At 42.8% G+C, this 24,006-nt stretch overlaps 1 protein-coding gene and 1 long non-coding RNA gene across 2 annotated transcripts in view; one reads left to right on the top strand and one right to left on the bottom strand.

Moving 5' to 3' along the window:
• AOAH (acyloxyacyl hydrolase) overlaps positions 1-24,006 on the bottom strand; it is a 180,808-nt gene that overhangs the window by 15,257 nt on the left and 141,545 nt on the right. Inside the window, exons 14-19 of the mRNA XM_001501241.5 lie at positions 19,791-19,827; positions 18,952-19,026; positions 10,588-10,760; positions 4,030-4,088; positions 3,862-3,921; positions 2,481-2,577 (exon numbers count right to left, since the gene is read on the bottom strand). Of these exons, the coding sequence (XP_001501291.1) occupies positions 2,481-2,577; positions 3,862-3,921; positions 4,030-4,088; positions 10,588-10,760; positions 18,952-19,026; positions 19,791-19,827 (501 nt within the window). The remainder of the gene's footprint in view (positions 1-2,480; positions 2,578-3,861; positions 3,922-4,029; positions 4,089-10,587; positions 10,761-18,951; positions 19,027-19,790; positions 19,828-24,006) is intronic.
• LOC138923805 (uncharacterized) lies at positions 10,986-22,868 on the top strand. Its single transcript, XR_011437937.1, has 3 exons — positions 10,986-11,119; positions 19,537-19,569; positions 22,768-22,868. It is a non-coding gene; the product is annotated as an uncharacterized lncRNA (long non-coding RNA).

The following is a 24,006-nucleotide window of genomic DNA, read 5'->3' on the forward strand; positions in this document are numbered from 1 at the left end:
AGTCCTTACTACATTACAAGCATTGTCTCAATCCTTACATAAACCCTATGGTTTAGTTCTTGCTACATTGCACAAAAGCTGAGTGGTTATTTAATTTACTTGAGGTTACACCACTATTCTGCGTTTGAATTGGGATAGGAACATAGTTCTATCTAAGAGCTCATTGCACCTACGTGACGTAGATCAGATTTCAGGATGATGAGCTGCCCAGGTGTGGAAGGTTATCCATCGGGATGGAACTGGGAGTGGATGATCCGCCTACTCTGGCAAATCCTAGAATTTCAAGATAGAAATTTCCTTCATGGCTAACTTTGGGCATAAGTTACGCCATTACCATAGTTCTTGAAAACTAGATAAAAATTCCAGCTCTTTCAGAAGTGTACACAGTGGCACCTAGACGTTAAATGCATGACACTGCATCAGATGTTCATGGAGGCAGATCCCAGGTACCATTTCCTCTGCCTTCACTCTCCCTCCCACTGTGCCCATAAGTCTTCCCTAGTGGGTACCCACTAACTTCATAAGGAGAAGGCGAAGAGGACCCTGTACCAAAACTGGATCTTCACATGCATTTTTAATAAATGTCAAGAAATTACAAAACCTCAGGAAATTCCTCAAACTGTTGATGAGAATTGCCAAGCAAGGAGAAATACTCAGGTGGTTTCTTAGTCAGGTAACTGACTGCCATGTTGATGTAGAAGGTCCAGTTCAGTTTAACCAAACTTTTTTTGCTTTTTACTGCATTTATTCCATGCATGCTTCTCTCTATATCCTTTATGAAGACAAGGACTGTTCTGTTTTGTTGGCAACTATATTCTCAGGATCCACACAGCACACAGTAGAACCAAGTAAAAATCTGATAACTAAGTTCTTACTCTTGGAAAATTATAGAGCCCCATTTATTAAATTTGAAGGTGCATATGGATCATCTGTGAATTATGTTAGAATGCTGATTCTGATCAGGTAGGTCCTAATTAGGAGTGGGGCCTGGGGTTCTGCGTTTATAACTAGCCTCCAGGTGGTGTGGATGCTGTTCATCCTGAACCGTGCATTGAGTAGCAAGGATGCGAGGGAATGGTACTCTTTTCTGGGTACCGGCTATGTACCAGGCACGGCATTTAGGAGGATTACACATTATTTCATATAATCATCATAAAGATTTGTTATGTAGATATGGTATCCCCATTTCTAGGTCTGGAAAGGAGAGTTTAGACACGTCCAGGGAATTGCCTACAGTCCCAAAGATAATAAATAACAGAGCTAAAGATTACTTTGGAAAATTAAAAAGGTCCCATGTGAATGTTAGACATTATTATATTTTTAATAACTTTATCTACATTCAAGGTTGATCATGATCAAAAATCACTTGGTGGTGCATTTGTTTATACGAGGAATTCATTAATGAATCTTTAACTCTGTATTTTAATGAGAGGTTATTTATCAAAATGTCTCTCCCCATGAGAGAAATATGTGTCACCTAGGCAGGAAATCTAGTTAGGGAGATGAGTCTTGTTGAAAAGATGTTCAGAATTGAAGTACTAGAGTCTGCAATGCAAAACGTGTCAGCTAACGTAATATTTGATAATTCATGACGGCCATCTGCTTCATCCCAGATGCTTGGGCTGGGGGGTGCGGTGTTGGTGGTGGGGAGATAGAGATGATAAACTCTGGGTGAGAAATCTTCCATCCTTTGCATACATTGTGAAGCTTTTCATTAGCATCATCTCAGCTGGCAGTCAATCAACAGGAGGGTTTTCTCTTGTATAACAATTGCTTAGTAATGAAAATGAGACTGGAAAGATTAGAGTTAACAAATAATAATTTTTCAGAGTCAAGATGTAAAGGATAAATCAGTAGTCCAGTAATCATGCTTGTTTTCGTGTTGCCCCTCATCAGTGACCCCACTGTTTGGACAGAATGCGGGAAAAGAAACAGTAATGTTCTTTCCAGAAACCTGGGATATATGTTGTCCACTTTGCCACAGGCAAATCTGAGGTCCCTTAGAAACTCTGATTAGTTTCATCATGTGGGGTCTGGGAATCTGCATTGTTACTGAGTCCCTAGGTAACTCAGTGCCCACTGAAAGGCACTATCTTACCCTGCATTCCTGCCACACTCGTCCTTACCCCATAGGTAAGCGGGGCATTATCAAACTGGCAGGAATAAGTTAGGGATTCCATTGACTTGTTGGCTCCCAGCCCAAAGCTGTTTCCAACTGGTCACTGATCCTATTGCTTCAGGGATTCTAAAATGAGGTTGAAATAAGGAGATGATGCTAAGCTTCCACCTTTCCAGAAAGAGTCTCACATTTTCTTTCTTTTTTTTTTTTTAACACTCAGCGCTATTAATGTGTCAGAATGAGCAGGAGCAGCCCTGCCCAATCTACTGCCTGCTGACTTATAAATGCCTTGCCCAGGTGGGTTCCAAACCGTAGCTGCTGCTTTCGTCTTGTGTCAACATCTAAACCAAACAAAACTTACTTCCTTGGAAGTCAAAATCCATGTAGAAAAGGTTGAAGTTTGTAAATTTCTTCCTGGTTGCAATTTTTTTCAGTGTATTGGAGAGTTGTTCTGCTCTCTGAATACAAAGGAAGAGGGAGAATTCCATGAAGCCTAGACTTTGACTTTAGTGAGACAATTCAGGCAGAACAAAGACATCAATAGTCTCCACCCCCACTCCGAGCCATCAGCAGAGAGCAGCTCTGCACATTAAATTCTACTCATGCACAAATGGCCAACGAACATACAAAACCGTTAAAATTCATTAGGAACCAAATCAGTGCAAATTATCACTTCCCCCTCACGGGATTGGCAAAGAAATGATGAACAATCATGACAATATAGATATTGCCATGGGACAGGTGATTGAGAATGTCAATTTGTTTAACCTTTCTAGAGAGCAGTTTGGCTATGTGGATCAAATTCTTAAACATGGCATACTCTTTGACCCAATCACTTTCCTAGGAATTTGTCTTAAGGAAATAGACATGGTACACAAAGACATACACCTATATATAAAGATACAAAGGTTCATCATAATGTTATTTATCACAGGGAAAAATTGGAAACAACCTATATGTCCAACACCAAGGGAGGAAATAAGTCATGGTACATTCACATGCTATATACTCTAAATGATTACAAAATTATGATGTGGAGGAATAATTTATGAACACTGGAAGGCATGGAACAATATGTGTATTCGGATACTATGTAGGCAAAAACCTAAAAATATCTGTCTGTGAAAGTAATACTGGAAAGGCATCCCTACATATTAACTTTGAGTGGTGGGATTTTGGGTGATTTTTGTTATTGTTCTTTGTGCATTTTTACATTCTCCAAGTTTTTGTTTTTAATCGAAATACATTTGTTTTTTAAAAAAAATTCAATGAATCTTACAAAGAGATTATTCAGCATCTGTGAAAGAGGCCCGTGAATCAGGGGTTCCCTCAGCGAAGAGAGGCAGGCTCCGCAGCACCTGGTCCTCACTTACCTCGGGAGAGCTCCGGTCATACTCAGAGCCTAACCTTGCTCACCTCTCTCTGCCTCTACAAATATGCCCAGGACCAGCTTTAAAAGGGGTGTGTGTGCGTGCACGCGTGTGTGCATACAAGAAAGACAGACATACACACAGACAGTGACTGAGAAACACATGTAGGTGACAGACCCAATGTGAGGAAGAAAGAGACAAACACGGCACCTCATATTCTCTTGGCTCCTCCAGCACCCGGCAGTTTGATGTTTTTATTTGCCAGCTTGGAGGCCCTCACCCTGCCAAAATGCCCTCTCCCATGAAAACACTGCAGCAAACGCAGGGCAAGAACGATCAAAGACGGAATCAAAGGGCCTGAGACAGTCCTACCTGGGAAGTGAGAGTCCGGAGCGTCTCGTTGGAAGACATCCAGCCCTGGCAGGGGCTGACCTGAGAGCAGGAAAATGCCACTTTGATTACAGAGGATCAAGAGGACACAGTTTGATTACAGCGCCCGTAATGGGGAGGGCGCCCTAGGAAAAGTCAGTGCGAGCTCACCTGGAGACAGTTCAGGAAGGAGTAGAAGTGCGCATAGGTCACGTCCTTGTTTAGCTGGCCTGGAAAACAGAGAGGTCTTGTTATGTTGCATGCACTTGGATATAGCAGACAACTGGGGACACTTGTGTGTGACCGTGTGCCCCTTGCAAAAGGGTGACACTCTCAGGGACCTGCCATGATTTTTCACTCGGCATTGCTCTTGAAGAATGCCTGTGCTTTCCTTCTGTCTGCCTAGAAATTCAGACCTGGAATTGGGGAGGGCCCCTGAAGAGTTTACTCCCATCTCAAGCTCTTGGCATGGGTGAGGGCAGGGTCTGAGGGGCTTGACCTTATCTGGACCCCAGGTAGAGGGATACAAGGGCACCACATGGACCGGAACACCACTAACAAAGGACTTGGCAGACCAGTGGCTTTCTCCTGGCAATGGTATGACATGCCAAGTTCCCATGGAGCACAGGGGGCATTCAAAGTGGTAGTTAACCAAATCCTCCTATCCAAGTTTGTGAAATGATCAGATCTGACCCAATTATCCCCTCCTGAACACCTGGCAGTACATTCTGAGTGTCTGAAGGTCCCACCCTGCACTGTCCTGCAGTTTGGTGAATGAAGCCCTCCAAAGTACTTGGGTGGCCACTGGATGGGGGAGGTCAGCACATTTATCCCTCTTGACTCAGAGGGTGTCTTATTTGAGCCCTAATTAGTAGATATGCTCTACACTTATTTTTTGGTCCCAGTTAAAGAGGTCCATAAGAATAAAAGTGGTAAGTGCCATGTGCGAGTTCATCCAGAGCCATTCCAAACATCAGTTGTAGACCCAGAATCCGTGGGGGTTATTTCTTCTCTCTCCTCAAACATCTCCTCTCTCCTCCAGCATATCCACCCCCAGAAGCAATTTGACTTTCATGGTGTGGCTGAGACACAAAATCTAGGCTTTCCCAAATCTCAGAGGTGAAAGACTGATGTCTTATCCATTAACACTTCTCTCATGCTCGAAAAAATAAAGGAAAATAATAGGACCTATCTTGGAGCGAAGAGAAAGATTGAAGGTGATGGAACATAGTCTTATTTTTCACTTACACCTCAAATCAGTTAGACTGAAAGCTAGATTCAATTTTCTTGTCATAGAGGCAAAATATATTATCTCTCTGTGTGGGTGAGCGAATCCCAAGACTGGAAAACCACAGGCTTATATCGCCATTAAAGGCAAAGTGACACACCAGGTCTTCTCTATTCTCCAAAGGTGTCTGCATCTTCACATTTTAGATGAATCCCAAGCCACTGGCTTCTGTCTTTGTTTTCATTTTATGGGCTCAATGTGGAGCCCTGTGCTCCCATCTTTCTCCAACATCTTCCTTTCTATCACTGATGCTTCTTTCCCTCTATTTTTTTTGGTGTGTTTTTTGTAATGTGCCTCCTTTCTGTATGTGTCCCTGACTGGCTCAGTCAGCCCAGCAGGTGCAGTGACGGACACCTCCAACCTGCACTCCCCACCCTACATCCTCCATGTGCCCGAATGACTTGGCTCTTGCCCCCTGCTGGGACTGCCCCTGAGCTGCAGCCTTCCCTCTGCCATCTTGTTTCTCTTTGGGACTGGGCCTTGTAATAAACCTTAGGTAGCTTGGTTGGGGCCCTGACACCCTGCTTGGTCCCAGTGAGTCCTCTCTCCCTGAGAGGTGGCCATTGTCTTTTTTCCTTGTCCAGTGGCTGAAGTCTCTTCAACCTGGGGGAGGTGGCACCTCATGCCTGACCAAAGGTAACACTTCTCTACCTCTCCCTCCCCACCTGCAAGCCTGGATTGCTCTGATATCTAGAGGGACTGGAGTTTGCCCTGCTTCTGGATATTGGGGACTCATCTGCTGGCCCTCCCTTGGTGGGTTAAGCCCAGCCATGGCCTTGTTCTGTCATGGCTTACTCCCCTCTTCCTGTTGTTCTACTGCCGAGGTCCCAGCACATCTTAGGATGAGAACACAAGGCGTGTGCTCCCTCTGGACCTTCTCCCAATCCCTGCCGCTTTCCCTTCTATCTCCTTGCTATTCTGGCATGGGCTCTAACTGGACCAGGTTGATACAGGGAAAACCCTCAGGTGAGTAGGGAATCTGTTGAACAGGATAAGGGCATGCTAGCTGTAGTTAAAAGATAACTGGGAAAGGTGTAATGAATTGCTTTCCCTTTTCTCGGGTATTTCTGCCTATTAGAGGGTAGAGTGACTCCAGGGCTGGTCATGTGGAAGGTTGGTTAGGAGTCCTTGTGATGGGCTTATGGCATAAAGAAGAGGAAGAGAGGAAAGTGTTCTTACATTTTTCTCCACTTATTGGAACTGTCAGTTGCTCATTTGCTCCTTCTCTTACTTTTTATCCCTGTTACTTTAAGGGTATTTTTGCATATTGAGGAGACCTGGGATAAAAACTGATCGCACCTACATGTTATACCTGCAAAGAGGCAGTGTCTGTGACTCCTTAGTTTGAAAGTGAATGTGGTGAAGAAAGCTGTTCAAGAATGCCCAGGACAGGGGCAGGAGGACTGTCCCACAGTGGCCAGGAATTATCAGGGCAGAGGAACTATCAGCGTGTGTGTGTGTGTAAGGGGTAGAGAACCAGTGGGCCGGCCAGTGGATGCCATATGCTTCCTCTGAAGATTAAAGGCTGTGTTCTACTTCAGCTGGCTAGAGTAGCAGCTTGAGTCTCAGTCATTTGTAAGTTCTTTAGGGCAGAGTCTTTGGCATGTATCTAATGCTGGGACCATAATTGAAATTTTAGGTACCATAAAAGCTTAGTACCAACAAAGATCAGACACACCTCCATGAAATACCATCTGAATGTACTAAACCTTAGTGAAACCACATTAATTCACACAAGGAGGAAGCTAGTAATAAAATATAAAGTATACTATAAGGTATTTTGAAATAGATGAGGTTTCAAATTTAAGAGGAATTGGGGCAAAATTAAATGTTGCTGTTGGTGTTTTGTGGTAGAGGCCCTTCTAGGAAGGCCTACCTGCAGACTTATTTGTAGCAGCAATCCCGAACTTTTCGACCCCAGTCTACCCTTCAGATAGTTCCCAGAATGCCTATGGCTTGTACCAGGGTCGTGGACACTCAGTAATTTCACCGTCAGGACCTATATACTATTCTCCCTGGTGGAGTTGTATTTTGTCTCTCCTTTGAGGTCAAGGACTCCGTCTTAGTACCATCTTTACTACCAAGGCACATAATAAGTATCTCAGACATATTTATACAAAAATTGCCTTCCTCGTAGACGGTGCCTGTGAGGACTCATCCCTGGTCAAGCTTTCTCAAAAGATCAGAGTAAGTAGCATCCTAACATGTGAGACTTACTTTCTGGTAATTCCTCAAAAAGACATTATATTCTTGCCAGGAATTTTGATTGCTGGTAGAGACGGTGGGGCTGGCACAGCCCTTGGCAGCCATGCACTGACTGGTAGTGACTCACAGACATGGCTAAGAGGAGAGATGCCAGGAAGGATTCATTACTTCCTGCTCCCTAGCAGGAGTGAGCTGGGAACTATTCTTGTTCTGGGCCTCCATCACCTACTGATCTGACCTGACGCTGTGGCATTGAGCCTTTTCTTTGCTGAATGGTCAGGCTGAGTTCTTACCTGTCTGTGAGGCAGCAGAGAATGTATCCCAGATCTGGGGCTTCTCCCCTGACCCCTTCTGCTCCCTGATCTCTTTTTTAATCCTTAAGCGGTGGCTAAAGTTAAATCTGAAGATCATCATCATCATGTTTCCAGGCTTGAAGACAGAAATAAATGGAAACTCCCCTTTATTTGCTTATATAACCCTTAGCACAGTGGCCTGGGAATCAGACTTGGGTGTTTGGCTATTGATTAAGATGAGATTCACCCTAACCAAGGCGGAGCAACGAAACCCTGAGGCTGGCCCAGCATTAGCCTTCTTCACTGCTGGTTCATGTTTGGTGGGAAGGAAGATCCAAAGATTCGAATGAGAGTGGGAGCAGAACAGAGACAACATGAGGGCAGGAGCCCTCTCTTCAAGCCTCTCATCTTAAGTGAGTTATGAGACTGACACTGCCAAAGGAGGAACGAGGATGCTGGGCAAATCCTGCCTACTTCCCTAGTCTGTCTAGGAAGGACCCTGGTGCTTTGTTGAGGAATTTATAATTTATTTCCCATGGCAACCAGGCAGCAGGGATAATTTAGGATGTGAATAATAACTTAAAAACATTAAACAAATTTTACATGGTTTCAACTTTCTCCCTAATTGGATTTTTTGTTTCAAAGCTAGGGTTGTTTACATAGAACAAACTTGTTCCCCCTTTTCTTTCTCCCCCTTTTGTGCCATGAAATGCTAGTGCATGATTAGTGGCTGCAGAGAGGCCATTTGAGGACAAGGCTAAGCCTAGAGCAGGTTTCTCAACCTTGGCACTATTGACAGTCTTGGTTGTGGGGGGCTGGCCTGTGCACTGTAGGATGTTTAGGAACACCCCTGGATTCTATCCCCTACATGCTAGTAGCCCCTGCCTCCAGTTGTGATAATGGGTGGGGCAGGGGAGGGGGTGGGTGGGTTAACCCTGGATGAGAATCTCTGGCCTAGAGAATCCATGGAAGTGATTGATGAGTCCCCCAATCACCTTTTTCCTTCCCTTGCTCCCTTCCAAATTGCATGGAGTCATTATTACATCCTGGGGCTGAGTCAAGTGAATTGTGTGGAGTATCTGAGAGAATTTGTGGAGGCAGTCTAACTGGAGTTCATGGAAAGAGAGTGGGATTGGAATTCACAAAACCTGAAGTCAAGTCCCTATTAGTATGACAGAATAAATTGGAAGCATATCTCCCCTGCCTCCAACTTGCCTTCCCCAAGCATTTCTTCCCACGGGAGAAATCTGGGAATCTGAAAACATCTGTAGGGGGAACTGAAATTTTCATCCCCGGTGGGATAGGTCAAAGAGACATTCTCAGCCCAAGTGGTTGTCCTTCATGTGTCCAAGGCGGCCCAGAACGGAGTCAAGTTCTCCTCAGCATGATCATGTTATCGTTTCTAAGGGAAACACGTCCAACCCGTGTGAACAGGAGGAATATGCTTTTCCTCGTGCGAGGCTGGACAAGGTTTTGCTTGGAGAAGAATAACATGTGTGGCACACTTGGCAACTGAAGAGGAAAATGAATTCAGTTTCATTGGTGGGGAGTCTGGAATGTGGATATTTACAATTGTCCCCTCACTGGAGGGAGTAGTGCCCTTTGATAACTGGTTAAAGGGACCCTAATCTGTTCTTGTGTGGGGAGAGGTGGAACTTCCTGAGGGAGGAGTTAGGGAGGTTGGCTGAAACAGGGACTGCCTGGGGAGGACAAGAGAGGATTGGGAAGCTACAGAGAAGTTATCTATGCAGGCGAAAGCTCTCCGCCCCGCCCCCTAAGGAGCGTACTGAGGAGGAAGTTTTGGGTCTTCCCCCTTCGAACTGCTTGGACCTCCAGCACTCTTGACCTTGGGTTGGTCTAAGGAGGTGGCTATGACAATATGGGGGAAGGGGCAGCCCCTTTCCATGAGAGACTGGCACACGTGCTGTCAATGTGGGGCTGAGGGGAGGGCACTCAGGCCTCTCCTTGTAGATGTCTGTGAGGGAGGACTGAGGACAGCACGCCCTACTTCCTTTCCCTGCTTAATTTTCTCTAGTAACACATCATCCTCTGATGTACTTTTGGAGTCTTTCTCCCACTGGAATATGAGCCTACGATGGCAGGAATTTTTGACTGTTGTGTTCATGGATGGTTACCCAGTGCCTAGAACAGTGCCTGGAACATAATAAATATTTTTTGAAAGGACATTCTCCCCTGAAACACAGAAAGAGAGCCTTGCTACACTCAGCTTACATGTACAACAAGCTACGCAACATTTGACAAGCTACCTAACCTCTCCAAGCCTTTGTTTTTTCTTCCATAAAATGGAATTAATGCAAACATCTATCTCAGAGGATTGTTTCTAGGATTAGCATGGTAGCCCTTCCTAATGTGAGTTACTACTACTTTTACAATGTTTGTAAGGCATCTGGAATGCCAGAGATGCTATTAGAAGTTCCGAAGAACTTTAAAGCATTTCAGAGCCGAGCGCTCCAGGAGAATGTAGAAGCAGGGAGCAAGCCCGCCTTAGGACCATGTTCTATAGAATTCTAACCGGCCACCAGGGTCTACAGAATTCATTAGGATTCTGGCCACCAGAGGGCACTCACCACTGAGGGTTGGAGAAATCCTTTGCTTTGACTCAGGGCTTTCTGTCTCTCGTTCGGGCTTCATTGGCTTATTCTAGATTTCACCACTTAAAGGAGTTTCCCGACAAACTCTTACCTTTCAATTTGCCCTAATTCTTCATTAAATACTTCTGCCCTTTCTGACTTTGAATCTGGTTCTGCCCAACTTTGGATGCTGACCTTTAGATCTTGTACTTGGGTGCTCTTCCCTTCATCACTTCTGACATGCGTACTGTGGTGGCATTTTAGGTATATTCCTATACAATTTGATCTACATAAATGTAGACTGTGAATATATTAACATCGTTAAACAGTAAAAGTATCTTCAAACTGATACCGAGAGGATGATATTTGTTGTGCAAATTATCCCAGAGAAAGGTTCCATCTGGTAAGCCGTATAAAATAACATGGCTGCCATTGGGCAGGTGAGAATTTAGATACTTCAGAGTCTGCATGACCTTGGAGTACAATTTCTCGGGAGTGGTCATTTTTGGAACTGAGTCACTTTTCCTGTTGGTAAAAGAAACAGAAAATATATTAGTAGATTATAAGGATAGATGCATGCAAATACAAGATTACCAACGCCCCCCACCCCCCCCCCCCCCCACACACACACAATGTAGTGGTTATTGCTGCTATTTGCAAAATACTTCTGGCTTCCTGATTCCCTTGTGGTTGGGTGGGCCATATGACTGGTCTGGCCTATGAGTTGTAAGCAGAAGTGAGATGTGTCGTGTTTAGTGGTATGAGAGCTTCTACAATACTGTTTTTCTTTGCCATGGGTCTGGGTAATGTTCTAGACAGCAGCTGCTTCACCAGTCTGAGTCCTGGAACAGAGCCCCATGGTGATCTCTGATCAACAGTGTAGTGTGAGTAAATGTTTGTTGCTTTATGCTACTAAGATTTTAGGAGATGTTTGTTCCTGCAGCATAACCTCATCTATCCTAACTGATAAACGCAGTTAATGGAATCAAAGAAATCTGGTATTATTTACTATTTGACATTTTGAGGTCTGCAACTTTCTTTTTAAAACTTTTCGGATATACCACAGTTAGGAAAACAGAATTTCAATGAGAAATGAAGTGACACTATGTATCCACACTACATCCTTCCTTTCTACTCTGAATTTGAACTTTCATGAATTTCTTGATAGCCTGCTATTCCAGGTTAGACCCCTGCAATGATATCTGCCCATAGGCAATTGCAATTTGCATCACTGCCTTTCTCTACAGTAGTGCTTGTGCTCTATAGAGGATATTTGAAATTTTAAATTGTATTTTTCTCTTCTTGTTTCATAAAAATTAGTGAACAGGAAAAGAAAGTGGTGAAAGTAGTTATAAGAGTGTAGGGCTAAAATCAAAGAATTTAAGACAAAGATAGAAATCATAAGTGAACTGAAAGTAGCAAATCTTTAGCTTCAATCAGACATTGATTGCATTTAAGCTGGTTGACTTATTTTCATTTAGTTTGAAAAAGAACAAAAGTGAGAAATGCACAAAATACTAAAAATACATTATTGAAAGTTTCATTTAAATCAATCTTTCTTTTTCTTCCTTCCTTCCTTCCTTCCTTTCTTCCACCCTCCCTTCCTCCTTCCCTCCCTTCCTTCTTGTTATGTTTAAAAGTCAAGGTGTAAATGGGGATGCCAGAATATTTTTTGAATTTAATGTATAAGTCTATTATTGCTCATTTTCTGCACAGTTAACTTTTGTACACATTTTCAGGAACACATCAAGTTTGAATTAATATACTAACTTGCATTAACCTGGGAGTAGAATATAGAATTCTCTAAGATTTTCCTCTACTCTTTAGGTTTTAAACTGCCTGTTGTTAACCTAAGCAGAATAATGCTATAAGTTGTTTTCTATTTTGAGTCCTTAAAACTCCATATTTGCCTAATGATCCTGTAGTGGGTTGAATAGTGTCCTCAGAATGTGACCTTATTTGGAAATAGGGTCTTTGCAGATGTAATCAGCTAAGTTAAGATGAGGTCATATTGGATTAAGGTGGGCCTAAATTTGATGACTCCTGTCATTATAAGAAGAGGAAAGGCACAGACACACTCACAGGGAAGAAGGCCATATGAAGCTGGAAGCAGAGATTGGAGTTATGCAGCTACAAGCCAGGGAATTCTGAGGCTTGCTGGGAGCCATCAGAAGAACGAAAAGACAAGGAAAGATTTTCCCCTAGACCCTTCAGAGGGAGCATGGCCTGCTGAAATCTTGATTTTGGACTTCTAGCCTCCAGAACTGTGAGAGAATAAATTTCTGTAGTTTGAAGTCACCCAGTTTGTGGTACTTCGTTACAGTAGCCCTAGGGAACTTAATACGGATTCCAAAACAGAAAAGTAAGTCCATCGCTCACAGGCTGGCCCCAGGCATGCGTGACACGGGAAGAGGGGACAGAAGGGAGCCCCCCGGGGTAGCTGCTATTCTCACTATTAAGAGAGCTCCTAAATGGACATTGGCACTGTCATGTTGGAGAGAATTTTAAAAAATGTATCAAAATTAGAAGTTGGCTTAACTTTTGACCTTGAAATTGCACTTTCAGGAAGTTGTCCTATTGTAACATTTCGACAAATGTGCAAAAATATACATACAAGTATTGCCACATTGCTTGGAATAGTGTAAAATTGGAAAAAGCTAAAAAGGCTGGCTACATAAACTGTAGTCCATCCACATAGTAGAATGCTACACAGCCATCAAAAAGAATGAAGTAACTAGATAGAGGTGATGGTTGCACGGCATTCTGAATGTGCTAAATGCCACTGAACTGTTCACTTTAAAATCGTTAATTTTATGCTATGTGACTTTCACCTCAATAAAATAAAAACAATTAAAAAAGAATGAAATAATCTGTATATATTAGCATGGAAAAGACTGCTAAAAAGTACTGTTGACTGGCAGGAACAAATTGCAGAGCAGTAAGCATAATGGTATTTCATTTTAATGAATATTAATAAGTCTGTAAATTAGAATTTGCATAGAAGAAATCTGGATGCAAATCCATCAAACTGTCTGAACTGGTTAGCTTGAAGCAGGTGGTGGGAGTGGTAGGGAGCGATTATTGGGGGACTTTCACTTCCTAAGCCCTGTATTATTTGAACTCTTCACAACAGATGTTATTTTGTAATCAGAGAAACAATAAAAATAGAACAGATTCTTGTATCACTTTTATTCTTTCTAAAGTGAAGGGGAAAGAAACTGGACTCCATTGAAGTTTTAATGAGACAGGCAGAAAACATTGTAATTTTGTGTCATTTCCCCTCCATCTATTTCACTTAGTCAAATAAAATCACTTCCCAAATAGCTGCTACCCAGTAGGTGACAGGGTGGCTAAGGGTGTATGGATCACGTGGCCCAAAGTGTGACAAGCAATGTGTACCCACACAGAGGAAACGGTGGGGCAAGTTGGATGGCAGGGCAGCCAGTAGGCTGTTAGTTGTGGTTGGTGTATATGCTTCTACATTGTGTAATGAGTTGCTTGGACATTCCTAAAAAAGAAAAAAGAAAGAAAGAAAAAACAAAGAAAGTAAAAAGATGTCCTATTTTACAAAACCCCAGCACACAGAACAGAATACTAGACTCACGTTTTTTGTGACCTTGGGAAGAAATATACTACTTTTATCATGAATCAAAATCTCCCTAACTTGTATAAAAAGCACTCACAAAGATTTAAGAATACCTTACCTATTAGGGGCAAAAGTCTGGGTAGGGGCTTTGGCTTGACTTGCATATGCACAGAAGCACTAGAAGGATCCTAGATTGTAAAGGCGATTCAGGCTGCCTTATGGGTTTATTCAGATCAGGAGAACCCACCCAGAGTAACCAGCTTTTATATTTACTGTGTGTTTGGAGTACGACAGCAGGGGTGAAGCCAAAGTAGGTTGGGTGTCTATATCCTGTCGTCATCTGTCATGGGTAAAGCTGGCACACACTGCCTGTTAACTTTTGCTTGGCATCTTGTTTTTTTACCTCCTACTGATACATTAGCATTTTGGCACAAAGCAATTACGCTGAGCTAAGGCTCTCCAACCACTTAAAGGCAAGATGAGTTAAGATGGAGCGAAGTCTCCCAAACTCCCTATTTAATGATTATTTTTTGGTTAGAGACGCCACCCTGAGGATATCAAAGAATTGGAGCTAATTCATACTTATGAAAATGCACCCTGCAAATTAAGCAAAGCATAAAGAAAATGCCTAACTGCAAAGTGAAATCAAAATGGAAGACTTGAAGTGGCTAATGGAATGTTCTCCAGTCAGCTTTGCTCTATTGTGGACAGCGACATAATTTACACATAATTTACACATTGTAGTCAGTTAAATCCTTTAATGTGCATAGCGAAATTAACAAATTCTTAGTTCAGGCAAGAGAAAAAGGCTCTAAGTGACAGTTGGTAGGTCACCCCTTCTGGGTGCCGTAGAAGATGTCTTTGGACTCTGACTCTGGAAAATTCTCAAAGCGATTTTGCTCTGTGTATTCTTTCTCTTCTGATGGTTTTTGAGGGGACTCAGTACTAGTATTTTGGAGACCAAAGAGTCCCAGTGGTTTGGGAAACATCTCCTAGGCCTTGCCTTCTCTGATGTTACTCAAAGGCTGAATGGGCTGAGTTGAAAGTGCCTAACCCTTTTCAGTCCAGAGGTCAGGTTGACTTTGCCTTTCATCCCAGGTGTGCCTGCCCACTCTAGTGTCCTACATCCCTCCTCACATATGGAGGAGCTCACGCCCGTCGCTCAGAAGGAGAGATGAGGGGTTGGGGATACCAAGCTTACAGAGGAGAAATCTGAGAACCAGCCTGGAGGACATGATGCTTACTCAAGGGAAAATAATGAGAGAGAATTTGGTGCCCACCGCTGCGCTCTCACACACGTCAGGAACACAGGGCCGAGTCCAGAACAGATGAAGAGCCTCGCCCCTTGGGTGGCTCAAAGCCTGTCCTTGTCCTAATGAATTGTGTCTGATCATGCAAAATAAGCCTCATGACTTGGGTGCAGGGCTGGCCGTGATCATTTTATTACCGTGGCAGGTATTCCAGCCAGATTTCATCGAGTTGATGCCAGAGAGATGTATGCCCTCTCAAGGAAGAATGTAAACAGCCTCTGTGGGAAATGTTTTCCAGAACCAGAACTAAAGGCTGGGGACTTGTCATGACTGAGTGCTCAGATCTCCCTCACAGCTGGCATTTGAATTCTTGGAACATCCAGGCAATAGAGTTAGCCCTTTACTTCAGGCCTCTCACCCAATTCCCTTGAAGAGGCATCTTGACACAGACTGGGAATAGGGTGGGGACTCACTGGGCCCACATTGCCCCATGCATAGACATCCTGGGTCCCCTAAAAGTGGATGTGGCCTGGAACATGCTGACTGCTTGGGAAACTCCTTATCCTTCGCTTGGCCACCCATGCCTCAACTGAGGAGCTAGGAGAGAGAATTCCTCTGAGCAGCAGGAGTTCTGTCCATTCCCTTCCCTGCTGGTTTTTCTACTGTTTGATTTTATAGAATGGATTATTTTCCCTCAGTCCAGGCTCCATGGGGCCTGTGACCCGTCAGCAGCTTGGCTGGCTTCCTCTCAATGCAGTAATGATCAGCTGCCTGGGTGACATCCAAAGCACTGGCATTGCAGAAAAAATTCCTTGGGGGCCGGGGACACAGACAACATCCATGGGGTGGTCCTGGCTCTCTCCATTAGGTGAAAAATGCAAAATTTATAATTTCTAGATCCACTATAAAAAAATGGAACCATGGCAATTTATGTGGCTAGTGCTAGATGCTTTTATAATTCTATCACATTTCCAGCAATTACAATGTGCTTTTCAGGGCTGTCATGTTGGGATGTTGGGGAAATATTGTCATTGCCCTTTATGATTTGAGGCTCCTAAGAACACTCCCATTTCCACTCCTGCTACCCAAGTTTCTGCTGTGGTAGCCCACTCACATTTGCCCTGATTCCAGGAAATTCTCTCCTTCTGTATCACTCACATTCCATAGCTTTCGAGGACATGATAGGAAAGGCCCAAGGAAGCAGCGTCGGCTTAGGCCAAATTGAGTCAAGCTACAATAAGAAGGCTAGATTTGTCTATATTACCTTTCTTCTTGAATTCTGGACATTAAAATCTATCTTCCAATCATGACCTTCATATAGTTAGCAAGTATTTATTGAGTAACTGCATGAGTTTAGAGAACAAAAAAAGAAGCACATGGCAGCATTATTTAAGCGGAGCTAGCATCATCGTAAGAAAAGAAAAGAAAAAAGTCAAGCAAATACCCCAAAACTTCTTCCAGGATGGACTTATTATGCAACTCACTGCTGGCTTGAGCTTTTTATGAAATCACTTTGCTCATTTTGGGTTATCTACTCCACCTTGACGTCCTGGCAGATGGGGAGGTAGAATTGCCATCTGTCTTTATTTTTCTAACCTCTCCACAGGACATCGCAGAGAGGGCACTGCAGGGACATCCCACACTGCCAACTCCATTCTTTCACCCAAGTGCTACCTGCTTCTCTGCCCAGATCCCCGGTGCGGGGTGAGGCTGGCACAGGTCTCTGGCTGATGTCTGCCTGCCCCTTGGCTCTTTGGAAAAGGAAAAACAGGACTGGGCTGTAGGGGCCTCTGGATAATCAGGTTCTTCTGGGAAAGTGCAGTTTCAGGGATTCTGGTTCTTGCAGTCAAAGCCTCTTTCTGCAGGTGTCTTTACTCAGTATAACCAGTTTGCTGTCTGCCTTTCCAGGGGAACATGATCCAGAGGCTGGAAGGGCACTGGCTGATCTGACCATAGGTTTGTTTTGTTTTGTGATAGGCTGGGGCCCAAAGCTCAATGCTTCTCCTTCTATAAACTCCTTGAGGTCAGGGACTATGGCCTCTTTGTCATTGTATCCCAGAGCCTGGCACAGCATTTAGTACATCACAGGCAGTCAATACATACTTTTCAAAAGTGAATGAGTAAGAGAAAGCAAATAAAAGAAGCATGGACTGTAGAAAGAGCACAGAATTTACTCAGAGAATCTGGCTTGGCTTTCAGCTTTGCTGTTCAATAGCAGTATAAACAAATTCCTTATCCTGGCCAAACCCCAGTCTCCTCACCTGTAAAATGGGGACAATCCTACTTGCCTCTTAGGGCTGCTGTGGGGAGGAGATGATATAGAGAGTGTGTGGCTCTTGGCTCATGGAAAGTTTTGGAGTGTTTGCTACTTACTGGAGAGTTCCAGGGGCTCACCACAGAGGCTGGGACTTGAGCCTCCAGCATGTAGCCCTGACAGACTTGGGGACCTGGGGAGAGCAGTATACCAGCCTAGGGGGTGCCAAGGCAGGGCCTGGGACATCAGCATCTCTGAGTCATGGCGTGGTCACTTCTGCCCTGAACTCACTTCACTGATTAGGTCTACACCTCCTTCACCATAAGAGTTCTAGGACTCTCACAGGGGTGTCTGTGAGGGAAAAAAACAGTTTGATAATACTGAACTGTGCTTTTAGTACAGGCTTGGAGGGCTTGGTGAGTGAAATATGGGAAGGCAAAGGGTGGCCAGAGAGCAGGACAGCCTATTTCTAGTACCACTTGGGCTTGGGTTCAACTGTGCCATTAATCAATTAATTGGGCAAGTCATGTGACCTCTCTTGGCTTTACTTTTCTGTTTTCTAGTTGGTGGGTGGATGGCTACTGGGGAGTTGTTCTAGATCCGATCTCACCTTTTTTTTCTTTTTGGCCATGATCACAGGACAGATGGCATTCACATGTGCAGCATATTCTTAGGGGTACACACAGATTTAGAGAAACCTTCCAAAATGTTGTGGCAGAACTAAGGCATTCCACACTTTGAAATCACTACTGATATTAGCAGTTTAGCCAGTCCTGGTGGTCTAGTGGTTAAGATTCAGTGCTGTCACTACCCTGGTCAGTGAACCACATCACCATCATACTGTGGCGGCTGCATGTTGCTGTGATGCTGAAAGCTATGCCATTGGTATTTCAAATACTAGCAGGGTCACCCGTGGTGGACAGGTTTCAGCAAAGTTTTCAGACTAAGACAGATTAGTCTGGCTACCCACTTCTGAAAAAATTGGCTATGAAAACCCTATGAGAATAGCAGGAGAACATTGTCTGATGGAGCCCCGGAAGGTGAGAGGATGGTCCTAAAAGATCGGACAAGGTTCTGCTCTGCTGTAAACAGGATCACGAGGAGTTGAAATCGACTCAACGGCACTAACAACAAATTAGCAGTATAGCAAAACTACTTTCTTACTATGGGCCCTGGGCATAAATAGGATTGGCCATGAATTATGTGTAGGTTCTTTGCAAATACTCTAAGTCTATGCTCTCTCTACCACATGAGTAAGTCTATCAGAATATGAGTGAGGAAGCTGTTCTTATGGGGTAGCCATGATTCTGCCTTATTGTATTTAAAAAGTCATGATTCTCAATCTTGGGTTCTTGGCTGGTAATAGCATATTTCTTGTGACACAACTCAGAACAGATGATGACACACCAATTTGTTGTGAATCGGAGTAAGAATTCAGGGATTGGATATTTTTAAAAGGGTCTCTCAGCTTCACAGGCTGTTTCTGTGGATTTCACATGTGTCTAGGATTGTGAAGATAGAGAAATTCAACTCAACAGTAGGCTAATAGAATGGAGCGAAGTGGAGTGGACAAGGGGGAAACCTAGAGCCACAGAATTGCCAAAATCTTCTATCTCAATAACTCACCCATTGCAGACATCATTTCCAATCATGGCATATATGACGATGGCTGGATGGTCCAACAGTTGGTTCCTAGACAAACTGAGAAGCCATAGATGGACTCTGAATGTCAAACACTTGGAAACTCAGAGTTTTAACCAATATCACAGGCTGAGCCTGTGAAAGAATTTTTGATGACCAATCTCTTGGTTTTGTTGTTTTTCTTTCATTCCAGCATCAGCATTCCCATTTCCCTCTTTCTTCTCTATAATCTTTAACCTAGTTCCCCATTAGGGAAAGACCACATAAATGCATAGAATTGAAGAGTAGATTAAGTCTTCAGTAGGGGGACATGCTACTATCTTCTTAGCATCTTTCATAGCATTGTCATTAATAAACACTGGTGAGTTACCTGGGTTACTTATGTTCAGATTCGTAGGACATCCTGACAACTATGGGCCTGTAGTCAACTTTGAAAAATCAAAGGTTTCTGAAGATTTCCATTCTGGGCATTCAGAGCCTTGCTTCTGAATTTTAAGCCCCAAATGAGCACAAAATTGTTTTCTCGTTCATAAAGCAGGAATATGAAATAATCCTTTTTGTCTTTTTCAGGTATTTTGGCCAGATCTAGGTTTTACCCACTTGGTATGTATTTTTATGATTCTTATTTAAGGACTTATGCAAATTAATCACTTCCTATGCTCACTGGCCCAAAAGACGATAATATCCCAGTGTTTGGAGAGTGACTAACAAGCCATTGATGCTCAGTACAAGTGATTAAGGGGTAACAACAAAGAGTTTCCATAGACTATTCAAAATGAGAAACCCAATTTGAAAACAATTTCTTATATCCTTCTTCCACATACCTTTCTATAAATTTCTCCAGGTTTTGGGAAGATGCACCTGAATAATTAAATTAAGAAAATAATTAAAGTTAGTGAGTTCAATTCAACACTATCAGTATGAGAGTCTGATTGACTGAATCACGAAAGAAGCAGCATTATTGCACAGTAAGAGGCCGTCCACACCAACATGCTGATGGGAGTAACTACCGTGGAACTCTCCTTGATGGGTTTCCTGTTTACTTGGCATTATATTAACATAACCCTAAATTCTTTGGATTCACAGGTCTCAAGGTATTTCCTAAGCAGGAATGAGTAAACTTTCTAGTAAATGTGAGAGAAAGGTCTATGTCTATCACCCAAGAGAGAAACTACCCAAAAGATTAAGGAATGAGTTGAGGGATGAGAGGAACAGTAAAGAGGATTCTTTGAGAACTGCACTTCTCCCCAGAGGGCCCATTTAACGGCCTGCTGGTATTGCTGCTCACTCCTAAGGCTCCTCCTGCTGGCTGGCTCGTGCAAGTTTCAGATGGCAGAGCTGGTATATTTCAAGTCTTGTTATGACATGCACGACCATCCTCCCTCACCCCTGTTACCACCTGTAATGTATCTCTTATATGAAAATTGTATTTATTGAATACTCATTTTATTGTAAACACTGTTAAGCACTTGTATTGTATTACTAGCTCATTTAAGACACAGCACAACTATGTGAGGTAGGTACAGTATTGTTCCCATTTTATAGATGAGGAAACTGAGGCTCACTTAAGTGACTTGACCCAAGCCTCACAACTAATAATTGGGAGAACTGCAATTCAAACCCAGTCCCTTCTGTCTGCAGTGCTGAACTCTGGCTCCCCGTGTGACATTGCTGGGAGTCTGGAAAGAGTGAACCCAAGAAGGTTGACTGCTTTTTTGTCCCTTGGAGGCTGGTCTGCAGCAATAAGAGAGTGATACAAGTGCTGTGAACTCAAGGGACAAGGAAGATTCTCCTATCACTTCCAGCCTTGGAGCTTGGGGGGGCGGATGCATTTTATGATGGAGCCAGTGTCTGTTCTTACAGATCCACATGGGAAAAAGGGCAGTGCACAGCTGTGAAGGGCATGCTGGCCCATGTTCTCTTGAAGACATGTAACCGTGCAGTGACTGCCTCTTTGTCACACACAACTAGATGCAAGGTGTATGGGCAGCTTCGCTGATTCAGAAATGTTAGTACGTTAAATGAATATTGCTTTACTTCCTTTTGTTATTATGATAAGATACACAACACGTAAACTTTAACATTGTAACCCTTTTTGAGTGTACAATTCAGTGGCATTAAGTCCATTCACATTATTGTGCAATCATCACCACTACCCATCTCCAGAACTTTTCCATCATCCCAAACTGAAGCCCGGTACCCATTAAAGAACAGCTCCCCACTAGCCCCTCCCTCAGCTTCTGATAACACCATTCTACTTTCTGTTTCTATGAATTTAAATATTCTAGGTACCTCTTATAGGTGGAATCATAATATTTGAGTTTTTGTGTCTGGCTTATTTCACTTAGCATAATGTTTTCAAAGTTCATCCATTTGTAGCATGTGTCAGAATTTCCTTCATTTTAAAGGCTGAATAATATTCCATTATATGTATATGCCACATGTTGTTTATCCATTCATCTGTTGATGGGCATTTGGCTTGTTTCCACTTTTCATCTATTGTAAATAATGCTCCTATGAACCCTGGTGTGCAAGTATCTATTTAGGTTCCACTTTCAATTCTTTTCGGTTTACATACACCTAAATGAAATTACTGATCAAATGATAATACTATGTTTAATTTTTTTGAGGAACTGCCATACTGTCTTTGTTCCCTTTTTGCAGTGAGGCAGGGCATTAATAAATATTCACACACACAAATTAAGTCAGTTCATCTCAGTGTGCATGCATTCATTCACACTCTCTGTTCATTTGTTGAGCACCTGCCATGTGCCTGACATATTGTAGGGAATTAACAGATGAGTTGGACATGGCCTCTGTACCTGAGGAGTAGTGCCTATGGGGGTAAACACATAACTGAGTACTGGAGAAAGGGTTAATGCAAATCCAATCCCAACACTTGAAAAGAAGAAAACTCAATGTGATTTGAGCCTATTATTTCTGCTCAGAGAAGGTGCCAGAGTTTACAACATTGAGTCCTAAATGTAGAGACTCTAAGTATTTCTGGGTGTTAGATTGCTCCCTATTGTTCTCAAGAGGGAAGAGAAGGAGGGCCACCATTGCATGCTGATATGGTATCCTCCAGTGGTGGCTCACTCATCTCATGGGCTGGGCCCTTCATTCAGTTCCAGCTCCATGACTCTCAACTTCCCATTTTCAGTAAATAACAAATCAGGAGGTGTTTAATTTTCACTCTTTGATTTTTCTCTTAATGAGAAATGAAAGCTAATGAAAGCTTAAGCCATGAGTGGGGAAAAAAATTACAGGACCATGTCAGTCCAACAATTTTCCTCTTTTTCCAGAGTGGAGCTGGGAATTCGAGGTGCAGGGCACCTACAGAACTTGAGGAAAATGAAAATGAAAACCTGTCACGGCATGTCACATAGGGAGCTCCTCCTCTGTGCTCACACCACCCACATCCCTTTCCTGCTCAGGACAAGGATGGCAGGCCAATGGCAAGCTGCTGTAGTGGATTTAAAACTAGCAGTCACAAATATCCACCCAAGGAGAGAGGAAGTCCCTGCTCTTCTTCACCCAAATGTTAAATTTTTTTCTGGGGATATTTATAATATGAGCACAGAATTTTTTAGTTCCAAAGTTGTTGCACCTTCCAAAAGTTCCATTTCCTTTTGGAAAAATCTCAGTTTTATGAGACTATGTAATTAGTTTACATAATCCTCATATCACTTTCTCTTCTTAATTCCCTTTTCCTGTTGTTCTTGCTATTGTTTTGGCAGCCCCATCAACGTTTTCTGTCTCTCTGCCTCCCAATCTCTATTGTCTTTCTCCTCCTGTATATAGATTTCTTCTCAGTTGCTCATTTTGCTGCTGCTGCCGCTACCATTACAGAAAATACTTATTGAGGCAGTTGGAACTGGAAGATGTGAGCAGGAAAGAAAGATAGCCCCTCGTCTGTGATATGTGGCAAAACAAGGTGAGCATTTGAAGAACTGGCACTGCCCTTAAGAGGGCCATGCTCTGCTCTCTATAACATAGTTTAGAGAAATGGAAAGGTTTGACCATGAAATAGAGCATTTTAACTATTTGTCAAGGTGGTCCAATGGAAAAATCTACCTGTTCCCAATTAAGGAAAAAGGAGGGTCCTTAATGGCCATCAAAGCTGAATTCTGGCTCATCTAGCCCCTTTTAAATAACGTAGAGTATATTTCAAGAAGACAAAAAAGAGTCTCATGCAATCTCAGCATTGGTTGTCCTTCCATAAATAAATTTTAGCTTACATTTCCACTGCTGGATCAGTGTTGATCACAGCAGAAACTGCTTTATGTCCTGAGCATTCAAATCAACTGGTAAGACACTTTTAATGGTCTTCTACAAGAGCTTGTAACTTTTCATCCCTGGCCCAGGGTAGGTGTTCAGTCTCAAATTCTTCATGGAAAGAGATGGGGTATATTTAAATCTAATAGGTCTTCATAAATTAATTCATTGATTCAGTAACATTTATCGAGTACTTACTATGTGCCAGGCATTGTAATAGATGCTGGGGACACATCAGTAAATAGAAAAGATATGGTCCCTGTTCTTATGAAGCTTATAGTTATTAAACAAGAAAAGAACATGAAGCGTTAGGGATTCAGAGAATCCCTGAAGAAGTGGTGTTAAGCTGAGAACAGAAAGAAAAGTAGGTGTTTCCTTTCTTGAAGTCCTAAGATAAGAACTTGTTAATTAATTAATTCCCAATAAAATACCTGACGCTTTTTATAGACTTGGAAACAAGTCTCTACTTTAAAGCCATCTTTGCTGTAACTATCTCAATAGGACAGGGGCAGATCAGGTTTTGAGTTCTGAAGCTTATATAATTTGGAGGATCCTCTTTAAGGAAAAGAACACAAAACACAACAATAAGACCTGATGTAAAGGGAAGCCAGAGTGGAGAGAGACAAGGGTCTTAATCAATTGTGGTTAGATATCTTAAGTTGGTAAACATTACAAATACATATGGTCACCAGGCAAGTGAGAGGTCCTCAAGCTTCAGCATCACTAGCTTCATAACTCTGCCTCTTGACCTTCCTTATAGGTCAT

This window comes from Equus caballus, chromosome 4 (assembly GCF_041296265.1).
Source record: "Equus caballus isolate H_3958 breed thoroughbred chromosome 4, TB-T2T, whole genome shotgun sequence".
NCBI lineage: Eukaryota > Metazoa > Chordata > Mammalia > Perissodactyla > Equidae > Equus > Equus caballus.